The sequence below is a fragment of the Protopterus annectens genome, chromosome 4.part0 (genome assembly GCF_019279795.1).
Source record: "Protopterus annectens isolate FY-2018-M chromosome 4.part0, PAN1.0, whole genome shotgun sequence".
Classification (NCBI taxonomy): Eukaryota; Metazoa; Chordata; order Ceratodontiformes; family Protopteridae; genus Protopterus; species Protopterus annectens.
In genome coordinates this window covers 267,015,611-267,030,192 of record NC_056733.1, presented here as the reverse complement: position 1 = coordinate 267,030,192, position 14,582 = coordinate 267,015,611, and the positions used below count along the sequence as shown (strand labels likewise).

General features: G+C 40.3%; 1 protein-coding gene across 2 annotated transcripts in view; it reads left to right on the top strand.

Moving 5' to 3' along the window:
• PLPPR1 (phospholipid phosphatase related 1) overlaps positions 1–14,582 on the top strand; it is a 2,199,975-nt gene that overhangs the window by 1,517,080 nt on the left and 668,313 nt on the right. For both annotated transcript variants that reach the window (XM_044068258.1, XR_006364450.1), the window contains exon 5: positions 2,604–2,792. In XM_044068258.1, coding sequence (XP_043924193.1) covers positions 2,604–2,792 — 189 coding nt within the window. The remainder of the gene's footprint in view (positions 1–2,603; positions 2,793–14,582) is intronic.

The following is a 14,582-nucleotide window of genomic DNA, read 5'->3' as shown; positions in this document are numbered from 1 at the left end:
TAAGCTTAGCACTTAATAGGGAATGACTTTGCTGCAATATTTCACAGGTTTCTGACAGTGGTACAGGTAACATTAGATGCTTTCTTCAATTAGGCCAGTCACCTAAAGATTCAAACATCAGTTAGTTTTAGGAAACATTGGTGCATTCATTTAAAAAATAAGCTGATATCGTTAAGCAGTCACTTATGAGGGAAGACTGAACAACTGCGCATCCAAGATGCAGCACTCTTTCTATTGGAATGTCAGGGCATGAAAACTTACAGCTGCCTACTTCACGGTGAAGGTCAGAGTGTAGTAAGCAGCATTCCTGGCTTTCAGTGAGTGTGGCAGCAAATTACTTTTGAGCATGGGTGGCAGTGAGTACAGCTGATAGTGACTTAACTTCGTGATCTACACCCTGCAGACCTGGAGGTGAGAGCAAGAGTTTCCATGCTGAATAAAATCCTCTTTAGCTTTAACTGACACTGTTGCTGTTGGTTCAAAGTAATCTGCTAGACTACAAGTCAGTCCACCCTCATCTCTGATATAAACATAAAAATGTGATTTGTCATTGGCAGGAGTAGAACATCTGTAGACACTAGCAGCCAGACAGACAGACAGCTGATACGATACTGAAACAGCATTATAATGGCTGTTGCCAACACACCTCCATCTGGTACTCCTCACTCACATGTCCCCCATTTTAATTCTTATTCCTTCTGGATGTGGGCTTCATGGCACAGAAGTAAAGCTCTGACTATAGTCCAGATAATCTGAAATCAAGTATCTGATCCATGTGCTGGAGAAGCTAATAAGGGAGTGGGGGAGTGCCAAGCTTATACTGGCTCAATCATCCTGGTGGGGGTCCAGTTCACTGCTTTGCCAGCACCTGTCAGAGGTATGGGCACATGACAAGCAGTGGTATGGACCGCTGATAAGTGCTTGCTTCTTCCATGCTAATTGTAGTAGCCTTTGTGTGGTACATCTTTGTAAGCTACATCTATTGGGGGGAAGGCACTGCAGTCCCTTGCAGTGATGCAAGTTCACGTCAGCCACTAGGGATGGAGCTATAAGGTAAGCACCCTGAGGTCTGCATCTTGAATTATATGATTTGGGAGGGAGACAGGGCTACTGAGTAGTTTGCTAGCCCGGAAACAGTTAAGGGTCCTTTTTTAAACATGAGAGGCCCTCATCTGGGGAAGTGAAGCCAAAACATCATGAGTTTGAAACAAGTGAAACCCTTGATGTTTGAGCTTGCTAAAGGGAAGATGCAAGTGAAGGGTCTAAACAACCTCCATGGCTGCCTGGAAGATGATGACCTCTACTTGCCTTATAATAAGGGAACAAATGGGCTCAAGTCCTGGTGGAAGATGAGGGATGAGAGTTACAAAAAAAGTATAAATAAATAAAAGGAAGCCCTCCTTGGTCATACAACAATTTGAATGCAGCACTATTTGGCAGATGTGACTCCTTATATGTTAAATGTGATTATTTCTTACAATACAGCTGCATGTGATTCCAGGCTACGGATAACATCATTTTGGTATGGTTCTTGAGGATCATCATTTTGATGATTAGAAAAAAAATTTGAGCTGCAAGGGATACTGCAACTAGGTTTAGTTATGCATGTTTGTATGTATGTACTTTTTTACTCATGTTAACTAGGTAAGTGGAATGACCAAACAACCCTTTTCAGTTAGTACCTGAGTAAATAAGGCAGCAATAACTTACTTAAAAACGTTACTTATATAAATCAAGGTAACAATAATAACAGGAAGAAAATCATTATAAAAAATCATCAGGAAAAATATATAGAGAGAAGTGGTTGTTGGAGGTCTTGTATTGCCTGCAACAGTGAGTAGGCACCGAGATAATGAGAGTACAAAAAGCAGAAAAAAACATTGGATGGATTTGATAGAAACATTTGTTATATGTTTCTGTGAGACTTTTGTTGAAAATATTCATGGCTGATCGAACATCTGACTTAAGGGTATCTGGTATTTTCAGTTGTGTGTTTCAATATTTAATTTGATGTTTTTTCACAATAAAAGCATGCATGAAGTAAGCACATACAGTCATACTGCACATAAAGAAAAGTAAAAACTCAGTTTAATTTATTGCTTTTCATATAGCGTTTTACATTAATCAGTAGAAAAAAATTTGTAATCTGCTTAGTTTTCAAATTAAAAAAATCCACGCTGAAAAGATTTTGTCTTGCTCTTTACTAATTCTCCTGTTTTTTTATTTCATATGCCAATGTTTGCTTTATCAGCCCTTTGTAGAACTATGTTACATGTCATTCTCTTTTCCGTCTCTGCATTGATCAGCCTATTGCCAGCAACACTCATATGCTCTTTGATAAAGTAGCTGCTAAAGGCATCAATCCCTTTCTGAGCTGTGCTGTGGTCCTACTTCGATCTGAGACATTCATTAGTGTTGTCTGCCAAAAGGTTTATATAACAGATGTTCTCTAGCAGAAAGAAGCATGCAGAGTCTAATGACAGAGTAGAAGCTGTTGAAGGATCATGGAGGGAGGGTGTTTTGTGGGACTGGAGCAACATAGAGGCACGTCTGGGACTGTTAACATTTACTGATGCCTCTGTGTGACCATGTTGTATTTTCAGCTTGTCATCATGGCTGGGACTGTCCTTCTTGCCTACTACTTTGAGTGCACAGACACCTTCCAGGTGCATGTCCAGGGTTTTTTCTGCCAGGATGGAGAACTGATGAAGCCATACCCAGGTCCAGAAGAGGACAGCTTTATTACACCATTGGTACTGTACTGTGTGTTGGCAGCAACTCCGACAGCTATAGTAAGTAAAAGTGTTTTCCTGTCTTTTCTCTCTCTCTCTCTGTCTCTTTTCTTTCCTCGTGTTTTTATCTCTGCATGTTGCCGTTTAGGGTGTTGAATACTGACTAATTGTACATCAAGAAAACATGTACCCGCTGCCTGGTTAACCGTATAATTGGAGAAGATTTTAAAAGGTAGTGTGACTCTGCTTTAACAGTTCAGAATTAGTACATATGGAGGCTGGCATTGATGCACTGTGCAATGTGGTTTTTCTTCAAAGGCTGAGGGCTGCTGTTTTTTGTTTTTCTTCAAAGGCTGAGGGCTGCTGTCATTTGTTAGTGATGCTTCACGTATCGATGTGGTTATCATTGTCGACATCTTTACCTGAACCACTGTTGATTAACAACTTCTTTTAAGACAGTACAGTTTTCATGCACAGACTTTTAATGCTTCATTTTCAAAGGAAAAAGTCATTTTATTAAAAATTATTTCAGTGCTATATTCCAGAGTTTCTTTCTTAGTATTGGACATTTTTACTTGCAGTTTCTATGTAGACAGGCACGTTGAGATAATTCACACTTTCAGAGACAAAAAATAAAAGGATAGGTTTAATAATGCCTCCACATTTCGCAAAGCACTTTGAAATTCAGAATATTATACTAATGTGTGTACGTAAATTGGAAAGCATAGTTGCTTTAAAGGTACTTAAAATATTTTGTGAAACTTGCACTGCCCCATGCTTCCTCTCCCCAGTTGTTTATTTCTCATCCCAAAAAAATGGTATTCATGCGTACTGCTTTCTATGAAATCTGTTAAATTGAATTAAATTATCTTTCTGTTTGAGGATTTGAGCATATGTTCTAACATTGCACCACTGTAGGATATAGTAATGTATGCCATGTACATATATCTGAAGAAATGTGTTTCTCTGTTTTCTAATATTTGCAGAATAGTCTTATTTGGATAGCATGAAATGAGAAAACAAAAAAAATTAAAAAAAAAAAAAAAGAAGTCCAGAAACTTTCATGCGGATATGTGTTACTGCAGAAAACTGTCATGCTAGAGGTGAACATTTCTTAATCTGACTTAAAACAGTTAATAATTTGCAGTGGTAAGTAAATAAATCATTTGCAGTGGCTGAGATTATGTACTGTATGTGAAAACATTCATGTATCAGTATGATATGAACTATTTTAAGCTGGCAAATGTAATAGCACTAGTAAATGTGTCTTCTGGAACTTCAACATTTTGTTGAGCTTGTATGTGTTGGACCTAAGGTACATGTAATGTTTTAAACTGCTCTGTAATGTTGTAAAGTTATTCATCTGGTGAAAGAAATGGCACGGCTTCACTGCTCTCCTGTTCTTAGGACCTGCTCCACTTCTCATCTGCTCCTTAGCAAGGCAGTCACTGCTGCATTTCATGTCCGGACACCAAACTGCTTATTCTAATTGTATGTCATGAAAGGAATAGAGTGTATTTGTGTAGCTGGTATTCCATGAAGAAGGAGGCATTTTATATATTTAGACTGTGTGAATACAAATGCTTATCTAAGATGTACTAATTTATGGAAGAATAAAAATTACACTTAAAGGCGTTATTTTGTCATAAGTGATTATCAGAAGCAGAACTATAGGAAGGGCAGGGTGCCTGGGGCTGATGCTGCGGGCACCAGGCTGTTGGGGCTGCCAGTGGTGGAAGAATTTGCATATTTTTTCAGTATTTTCTTGACTCCGTGCCTGCAACAGTCACCCACACCCCATTTGGACTCAGCCTATTCATTTCCCTGCCAGTACAGTACTGAGGATGAAAGCCATCTCAAAGGGCTGTCATACAGGCAGCCATGAAGGTTATTTGTACGTATGTTACAACTGAGGGAATTTCTATAGGCCATAACTCCACACTATGGTGTCTGACATGAACATCTGTATCTACAGTACCATAAGGACCTCCTACACCCCCTCTATCTGTATCAGTGCTCCTCAACACACACATCATCAATGGCTACTGGCTACTGACACTGGCTTGGGAGCAGCTTGCCTGACCAGGAATCACCTTCTTTCCCCCCAGGATGGGTGTACTAGACCAAGCTACTCACTCCCTTTTGGCTCTTCTACTGACCAATGCCACTACTCAAATTTAGGTCATTTGGGTCTCATTAAGGCCTTTTCCCTCAGCACCACAGAGCCAGGGAGCATTTTTTTATTTTTATCCCAACTTTGTATTTTTTCATTTCTTCTCCATTGCTTTCTTGACCAAGCAGAAAGATGGAGATTTCCACCATTATGATGCCCCAGATCATAATCTAGTAGCTCTCAGAAAGCTGTTAGGTTGTGGGAGAGTGTAGTATGAGATCAAGGATCTTTTTTCTTGTGGGCATAACATCACTGAAACCGGAAGTCCATGTCTGTCGACGTAACTTCTCTACCCTACTTCAGTTTGCATTTGATGTTGATTTCATAATCCATGTTACCCCTTTGAATATCATATTTGACAGCATCCCTCTGCAAATTGTTTACATAACATCTATCAAAACAGGATATTGTGTGTTTTCAGTTTCACTATTCTTCCAATGGAAACAACACAACAGTGAACAGCAATATGGAGGATCTGCATTGTAGCATGTGATCCATTTGCCACACTTTTCCTTGTACTTTGTACCTTTAAAAGTCAGTAATAGTTTCAGTCACAATGATAAACCAGCTGAATGAAGCAACAAAAAATAAATAAACGAGAAATAATATTTTATGATACTGGTCAACTTATTGGACTAGCAGTTTATATTTTGAAATAGGAGTTACCCATTTATGCTAATTGACCAATTTGCAAGTTTTTACTACTAACCCAGTTTTATGTTGCACAGTTTGCCAGCAGTCTTGCTGATTCAGAACTTAAAATATGAACATTTTACGAAGGTCTTTTTTTTCTTATGGGTATGAGCAGCATAATTTTATGCTTCTTTTGTTTTTGATGGCTGTTGAAAGGTAGAAAAGTCCTGAAGATATGGAGTTTTATTAATTATTTTTAAATGCACCTTTTATTGTATTTGCTTTTCAGCAAGAGAAACCATATACTTACTGACAACTGCAGTAACCAGACTCCATGGGGATGCACAAGCCAGTGCATTTCTTCATGCCGGTCCTGAACCTGGATAAATGGGGAGGTTTACGTCAGGAATGGCATCCGGTGTAAAAGTTTTTCCAAATGACATATGCGGACAATGGTACAGAATTCCTTAGTGGATCGGTCGAGGCCTGGATTAACAACGACCACCACCGGTACTGTTAGTCAACAGGGTGTTGGTGGAAATTGGGGTACTGTTGGCTGAAGGAGGAGAAGAAGAAGGAGAGGGCATGCCCAAAGGCGGGAAGAGAAGAGGAAGGTTAGGAGTGTGATAGTGAGAGTAGGAACTTTGAATGTTGGCAGTATGACTGGTATAGGGAGAGAGCTAGCTGATATGATGGAGAGAAGGAAGGTTGATATATTGTGCGTGCAAGAGACCATATGAAAGGCGAGTTAGGCCACGTGTATCAGAGTCAGATTCAAATTGTTGTATCATGGTATGGATGGGAGGAAAAATAAGGTTGGGGTTTTCCTGAAGGAACAGTATGCAAGACTGTTTTGGAGGTGAAAAGAGTGTCAGACAGAGTGATGTTTATGAAGATTCAAACAGATGGCGTGATGATGAATGTTATTAATGCATATGCTCCGCAAGTCGGGTGTGCGATGGATGAGAAAGAAAAATTTTGGATTGAGATGGATGACGTGGTGGTAAGTGTACCCAAGGGTGAGAGAGTGGGGATTGAAGTAGATTTCAGTGGGCATGTTGGTGAAGGGAACAGAGGAGATGAGGAAGTGATGGGTAGGTATGGTGTTAAGGAGAGGAATGCAGAGGGTCAGATGGTAGTGGATTTTGTGGAAAGAATGGACATGGCTATGGTGAATACGTATTTTAAGAAGAGGGAGGAGCATAGGGTGAAGTACAAGAGTGGAGGAAGATGCACACAGGTGGATTATATCCTATGCAGGAGGGCCAGTCTGAAGGAGATTGGAGACTGTAAAATGGTGACATTGGAAAGTGTAGTTAGGAAGCATAGGATGGAGGTTTAATACTTTTTTAATTTCTCCAAGTCTTTTGGGTTTCTAATACCATGACAGGAATGGGCCCTCCTAAGTCAAAGTATGATTAAAGTTCATGAAATTAGTATTGTTTCAATCTTTGATGTCAGCCAAAAGTGATCTTTGCAGCACCCACAATGTGCCCAGTAATGACTCCTTCTGCAATTTGTACGGCATTACATGGCTTGGTAACATATCTAAATATGATTGTAGATTCTTTTTTATAAGATCCGTTGCTCCTACTACTATTGGAACTGTCTGGGTTTCTTTCTTCCACATTGCTCTCATTTCTGCCTGTAGATCCCAATATTTTATGACTTTGTGTCTGTCTGTATGCAAGACACTGTAGTCACTGGGTGTGGCAATTTCAATGGTCAATGCTACTTCTGTCTTCTTTTCTTGGACCACTATATCCGGTTTTCTAGCATCTGTCTTTTGAACTGCTGGTAATGGGTGGTCCCATGTGGTACAAACTTCATCATTTTCTATGATGCTTTGTGGCTCATGTTTCCAGTGGTTTTCAACCACTTCAGTACCATAATGTTTGCACAATCCCCAGTGCAACAGTCTTGCCACATTATTATGCCTTTCGGTATATCCTTCTGCCATTAGTATGTTACAATCAGCAACAAGGTGTGCGACTGTTTCCAATTTGGTTTTACAAAACCTACACTTGTCTGTTTCTCCCACATGTTCAATGGTCTTTGTAAACCAGCGTGTACATAGCCCACTATCCTGGGCTGCCAATAGTAACCTTTCATCTTGGTTTGAATTCACCTCTCCTTAACCATTCCTGTGTTCATTCCTGACCGATATGAGGTTCTTCCAGAAGTTTTCTATACTTGAAACTATATTTATGCTTTTTCCGCATTTCTTGCCTTCTCATCTGATCCTTCACTTTATATTCTTTCTTTTATTTTTTGGCACATTCAGTTGCTGCCTGATTTTTATCTACTTCTGGTTTGATTTCCAATCCTGCTTGCTGCCGATATGCTTCTTCTAAATTAAGCAGAGAAGTCATATTAGATTTATGCTCTTCATGTTTCAAAACTTTCACTACATTTGGGTCTTGTGAGGTCAGCAGATTTGTGTGGAGTCCCACGATTGCAGATCTGTACATGTAATCAGTTTCAAAGAGGCCCATCCCTCCTTTGGAACAGGGAATATATAATCTTGGTATACACTTTTGTTATGTCTTTCGGCTTATCCCGGTTAGGGGTCGCCACAGCGAAACTTCAGTCCGCTAATGTTTGGTAGTGGATTTTTACGTGCCGAGTTACCAGCCCTGATGCACAACCTTCAACGAAGGAATGCCCATTCATGCATGCCTCCACACAGAAGACGCTCTAGATGAGAATCTAACGCGACAATGTCTTGCTGTGAGGCGACAACGGTACCGCAGCACCACTACCGCGGGTCAATCTTGGTATACACTAACTTTCAGAAATCATTTGATAAGCATGAAGCATCCTTCTTGTTTTCCTATCTAATCTATCCAACACATTTTGGGGGCCAGTCAATCACTCCAAAACTGTAAGTTAGGACAGGAAGAGCAAATTGGTTTATAGCCTGGATTTTGTTCCTAGATGTCAACACTGTTTTCAGAATTAATTTAAGTCTTCTAAAGTATTCCTTACTAAGTTTTATTCACATTTGTTCATGTTTTATTGTTGATCCTTCATCACTTCCCAAATATTTATATACTCCTTCTTACTCAATTTCTTTTTTATCACATTCTTGTCCCAAAATGGTGTTTTCCTGGTGCTGCAGTTTTTCTGCTTTAAATGTTGCTTTTGCACACTTATCAAAACCAAATTACATTCTTATATCATCTGAAAAAGTTTTGACAACTTGCATCTCTGCTTTCAGACCCTCATCTGATGAACAATACAGTTTTAAATCATCGACAAAGAGAAGATGAGATGTCTTTACACCTTGTTGTTTTCTAAGAGCCAAATTGTAGCCATGGCCTAAGCTGTTAAGTAAATAGCTTAATGGGTGAAGGGCAAGGCAGAGAGTCACCCTGGAATATCCCCCTTTGGATTTTTATCCCTGGGATAGTAATCTGTCCTTTATCATGGCTTAATTGCAAAGTGGTCTGCCACTGTTTCATGGTCACTGTAATGTAGTCGATCAGTGTATACATTTTTAAGCATTCTTTTATCCATGAATGTGGGATACTATCAAATGCTTTTTGTACTGGGGATGAAAGCCATCTCAAAGCGCAGTCATACATGCTGGTCTGTAGGATGACATTGGTGATCAAGTAAAGGAGAAGCAGAGTGCGGGCAGTGCCAAGGATCAAATTGTAGAAGTTGAAAAAGGATGTCTCCCCATTGCTAAGGAGACTCAGTCTGCTCCCTCGGGTGTTCCTCCTTCTTTACTATTTAACAGAATATCCCTCCTTTCTAAGAGAAGACATCCGTGGACAATCTGCTTGATCTACACTATACACTAAACTAAACTAAACTGACCTTGTCTCCCCATTGCTAAGGAGACTCAGTGTATGTAATCAGTTTTAAATATGTTATTCTCGTGAACTGTCTAAACTTGAGCAGCATTCTACCTCGGTGTGCTTGACAGTACCGCAGGCCATTGCATTGCCCCCCCCCCCCACAACCTTTGTTTACAGTCTACTCATGCAGTTCCCTCACTGCCTTTATTTTAACTTTCTAAACCTAACTTCTTAGAGGAACCTTTTTTTTCTGAGTGTACCTCCCTCCTTTTTCCAATAGGTGGCAGCATACTCCTGATAAAAAGACCAGCAATAAACCTTTTTTCCGGCTCCACTTATTTACTCTGCCTAAAAGTGTCTCTGCCCTTCACCAATGAATCAGTGGAATTACCACCACACACTCATGCACATTCTTTAAAGAGTGTACCCTACCAAACATAAAGTCCAAAGTTAATAACTGGAAAACCAAAGTTAGTAACCAGAATACCTGCACCCTAGCAGTAGCTCTCCTCTTCCAGCCTCAGGTCACTGATTGTTTTTTGGTCCTTCCCGCCTTCTTGTCTCTACATCCCTCCCCCATTCTCCTCTCCCTTCCTAAATCTCCCCCTACTTATCCCCTCCCTCAAAGGCTCTTTCCCGCCCTGAACGTTACTTCACTGGGGTGATATCTGCGGCGCCATTTTTAAATCTGGGCCACACGCGTCCTCTATCCTCTGTGCATTGGACCTGCGTCTAGGCTGCTGTTCTCACTTCCCAGTAGGTGTAGCACAAAAGAGAAAATAATATGTACAACAGAATCAAATGTTTTACTGTTTAATATGTTTATGTTGCTAAAACTATTGAAACTCATTTTATTGCTGCCTTTAACATTGCTGTTTAATGTTACATAATTACTCCATCTCACCTGGAGTTGAGTCTGATTTACACACTGCTCAGGTAGAGCAGCGTGTATTCTTGTGTTTTCTGTTCTTCTTAGCTTAGCGACTGCATTATGTCCATATTTTATGCCCCAATGTGTCTGAATTACTCATTGCTCTGGTAGAACAGCATTTATTTTGTGTTTTCTGTTATATCTGCTTGGTGTCTGCTTTGTGTCTGTATAATCTGCTTTAATGTTTAATAGTTTAGCTTTAATGTGTCTGTTGTGTTTTCTGTTCTTTTTAGCTTAGCGACTACATTATGTCCGTATTTTATGCACCGATGTGTCTGAATTACTCATTGCTCTGGTAGAACAGCGTTTATTTTGTGTTTTCTGTTATATCTGCTTGGTGTCTGCTTTGTGTCCGTATAATCTGCTTTAATGTTTAATAGTTTAGCTTTAATGTGTCTGTTAATGTGTTTTCTGTTCTTTTTAGCTTAGCGACTGCATTATGTCTGTATTTTATGCACCAATGTGTCTGAATTACTCATTGCTCTGGTAGAACAGCGTTTATTTTGTGTTTTCTGTTATATCTGCTTAGCGTATGCTTTATGTCCGTATAATCTGCTTTAATGTGTCTGTTAAGCAGCATTAGAAGCTGCACATAACGCTAGTGTTTCAGCGAGCTTTAATAGTTTGTCGTTGACAATATTTCTTGGTTTAAGTGTTGCACCATTACCTAGGGACCAAAAGTGTTCACTCTACATTTAGAGGTGTCCTAATCTAGCTGCTGATACAGCATTTAGCAGTATAATCTTAGCAACCATTGTTTTTTGACTGTTAAATGCATAACAGTGTCTTTTTACCGCAGACACGGCTTTCAGCATTAGAACCTTAGCGACCATTTATTTTTTATCCTGCTACTGCATAATCAGTGTCTTTTACCTACATACACGACATTTAGCCTTAGAACCTTAGCGACCAATGCTTTTTAATCTGCAACTGCATAACAGTGTCTTTTTCCACTCAATTGAAGCCGTACCAATAACAGAATATTATCGTCTGTTGATTTTAGCAACATAGTATTATTAGTATTATTGTAGATACTGTTATCACTGAAATGTATTATACATTCTCAAAATTTCCCTTAGGCCTGCCACAACTGACTGTCATTAGGTGTATAACCGAATGTACCAACTGAATTTACCTGTAATTATCCTTTGTATAATCTCCTACCTAGGAATATTGTTTATTTATTCTATTTGGGCGACTTACATGGTCACTGTTTATTTTTAGTGTGTATTTGCATAGCACCTGTTATCTTGTCACCTAACTATAGTTTGTATGTGATTTGAAGTGAGAAGTTTGTTACAATCTGTGGACCTTTCTACTGCTCAACTGTTCTGCCTCCATTTTCTCTGCCTCTCTGCTTCATAATTCTCGCTCCAACAGCCTGCACTCTTCTCCCTTCTCCCTTTTTCTCTTACTCCACACTGTAAGACTACCCTCCTCTACCCTGAACTCACCTCTTCCTGCACTTTCCCTCGTCCTATTTTTCCCCCTACCCTCATTTTAACATTGTTTTTCTTCTCTCCTTTACAGCTGCTCCCTTGGGTGTTCCCCCTTCTTTACTATTTAACAGAATATCCCTCCTTTCTAAGAGAAGACGTCTGTGGACAATCTGCTTGATCTACACTAAATATACTGGGACCTTGTCTCCCCATTGCTAAGGAGACTCAGTGTATGTAACCAGTCTTAAATATGTTATTCTAGTGAACTATCTAAACTTGAGCAGCATTCTACCTCGGTGTGCTTGACAGTACCGCAGGCCATTGCATTGCCCCCCCCCCCCCCACAACCTTTGTTTACAGTCTACTCACGCAATTCCCTCACTGCCTTTATTTTAACTTTCTAAACCTAACTTCTTAGAGGAACCTCTTTTTTTTCTCAGTGTACCTCCCTCCTTTCTCCACGAGGTGGCAGCATACTCCTGATAAAAAGACCAGCAATAAACCTTTTTTCCTGCTCCACTTATTTACTATGCCTAAAAGTGTCTCTGCCCTTCACCAATGAATCAGTGGAATTACCACCACACACTTATGCATATTCTTTAAAGAGTGTACCCTACCAAACATAAAGTCCAAAGTTAATAACTGGAAAACCAAAGTTAGTAACCAGAATACCTGCACCCTAGCAGTAGCTCTCCTCTTCCAGCCTCAGGTCACTGATTGTTTTTTGGTCCTTCCTGCCTTCTTGGCTCTTATGTACCCAAACTATGGCGTACTGCATTTATTCTTCCACTCCACAAGGGTGGCAAGAACTGTAATGTCTCCATTTTCCACCCCATAGCCATCCTCTCCCCTGTCTCCAATATTCTTGAAAAATGCATCCACCTGCAGCTCTTGCTATTCCTTACCAAACACCAGCTACTCTCTCCTTCCCAACATGGCTTCCGCCCAGGACATAGTACCAACACCGCCCTTCTCTCCTTCTTACATTCTGTCAATTTAGCACGTGACTCTGGTAATATGGTATCCTCTGTTCTGCTGGACTTATCCAAAGCTTTTGATACCATCTCTCATACCCAGCTTCTAAACCATCTCTCTAATCTCAAACTTTCCCAAAAAACTCTTTCATGGTTCTCTAGCTATCTTTCAAATAGGTCCCAAGCCGTGAAATGGGGCCAAACCACCTCCACTTTCCTTCCTACTCCCACTGGAGTACCCCAAGGTTCCATACTTGGCCCATTGCTATTCAATATCTTTATTAATGACTTTCACAAAGCCATTCCTAACACCAAAATTGTGCAATACGCTGATGATTCCACTTTGATCTGCTGCGCCACTAACCTAACAGCTCCAATTTCTGACACAAAATACCTTCTCAACCACTGAAAACTGGATGCTCCAAAATCACCTCTCACTAAATGCCAGCAAAACTAAGATCCTTCTATTCCCCCCCCTCAAAATCCTCCCCTCTTGATAAAAACTGATTTCAAATTACCAGCCTTAACAACTCCACTATCGAGATCGTACCCTCTGCCAAACTTCTTGGTGTCACAATCGACGATCAACTAAAATTTATCACTCATATCCAGCTAAACATCAAGAAAACACACATAAAACTTGGCCTGCTTTACAGAAACAACCACTTCCTCTCTCCTTCCACCAGACTAATTCCTGCCTCTACCTATCTCCTTCCCTCTCTAATGCATGGAGCTCCTCTGCTCACTAATTTATCTTCCACACTTCCCTCCATACTGGAACAATGTTACAACAAAATCTCCAGATTTGCCACGAATGCCAAATCCTCCTCTCATCACTGCACCTCCCTTCACTCTTTAAACTGGCTTGAACTCCCCAACCTACTTGACTTTCTCCAAATAACCACAGCCCGCAAATTATTGTTCCAACCCACTAACTGCCCTGCACTATCCAATATACTACAACCATATACCCCCCTCAGATCCCTTAGATCTACCCACCAAAACCTGATCACCTTTCAAAAACCCAAGCGCCCAGCTGGTCAGCTTCTGTTATCCTTTTCCCTAGCTAAAAAATGGAATGCTCTGCCCTCCACACTGAGGACCTGTGACAACCTTAATAACTTTAAAACTCAACTTCATTCCTACCTCTATCTAAACAGGAAATACAACTGTACTCTTCAGCCCATACCTCTCAAATTCTCCTCCCCCTTTACTCCTGGATAACCTTCTTACCTTCCTAACCTCGCTCTCAAATGTAGATTGTATATGTAACTAAACAGTAAAATCTAGCTATTATGCTATATGCTTGTTTTATTTTCTCCTGAACAAAATTGAAATTGTTTGTCTTATTCTTTTTGAAGAAACCTGTTGTTTGTATTGCAAACTATCTTTAAAATGTTCATGTTAATAAACTTTGTTCTGTGGAGCTTTTCTCCCCGGTACTCCATTGAAAATGGGCCCCCAAGCCTAGTGGACCTCCCCGGTAATCAAACTGGAATAAATAAATAAATGATTATGAGGTGGAGCTCAGGGAGGAGTTAAGACAGGCACTGGGTGGCAGTGAAGAGCTGCTAAGGGAGACTGCTAGAAAAGTGCTTGATGTGATATCTGGACAGAGGAAGGAGGACAAGGAGACATGGTGATGGAATGAGAAAGTACAGGAGAGTATACAGAGGAAGAGGTTGGCAAAGAAGAAGTGGGATTGTCAGAGAGATGAAGAAAGTAGACAGGAGTATAAGGAGATGAGGCGTATGGTGAAGAGAGCAGTTGCAAAGGCTAAGAATAAGGCGTATGGAGAGATGTATGAAAGGTTGGACACTAAGGAGGGAGAAAAGGACCTGTACCGATTGGCTAGACAGAGGGACCAAGCTAGGAAAGATGTGCAGCAGGTAAA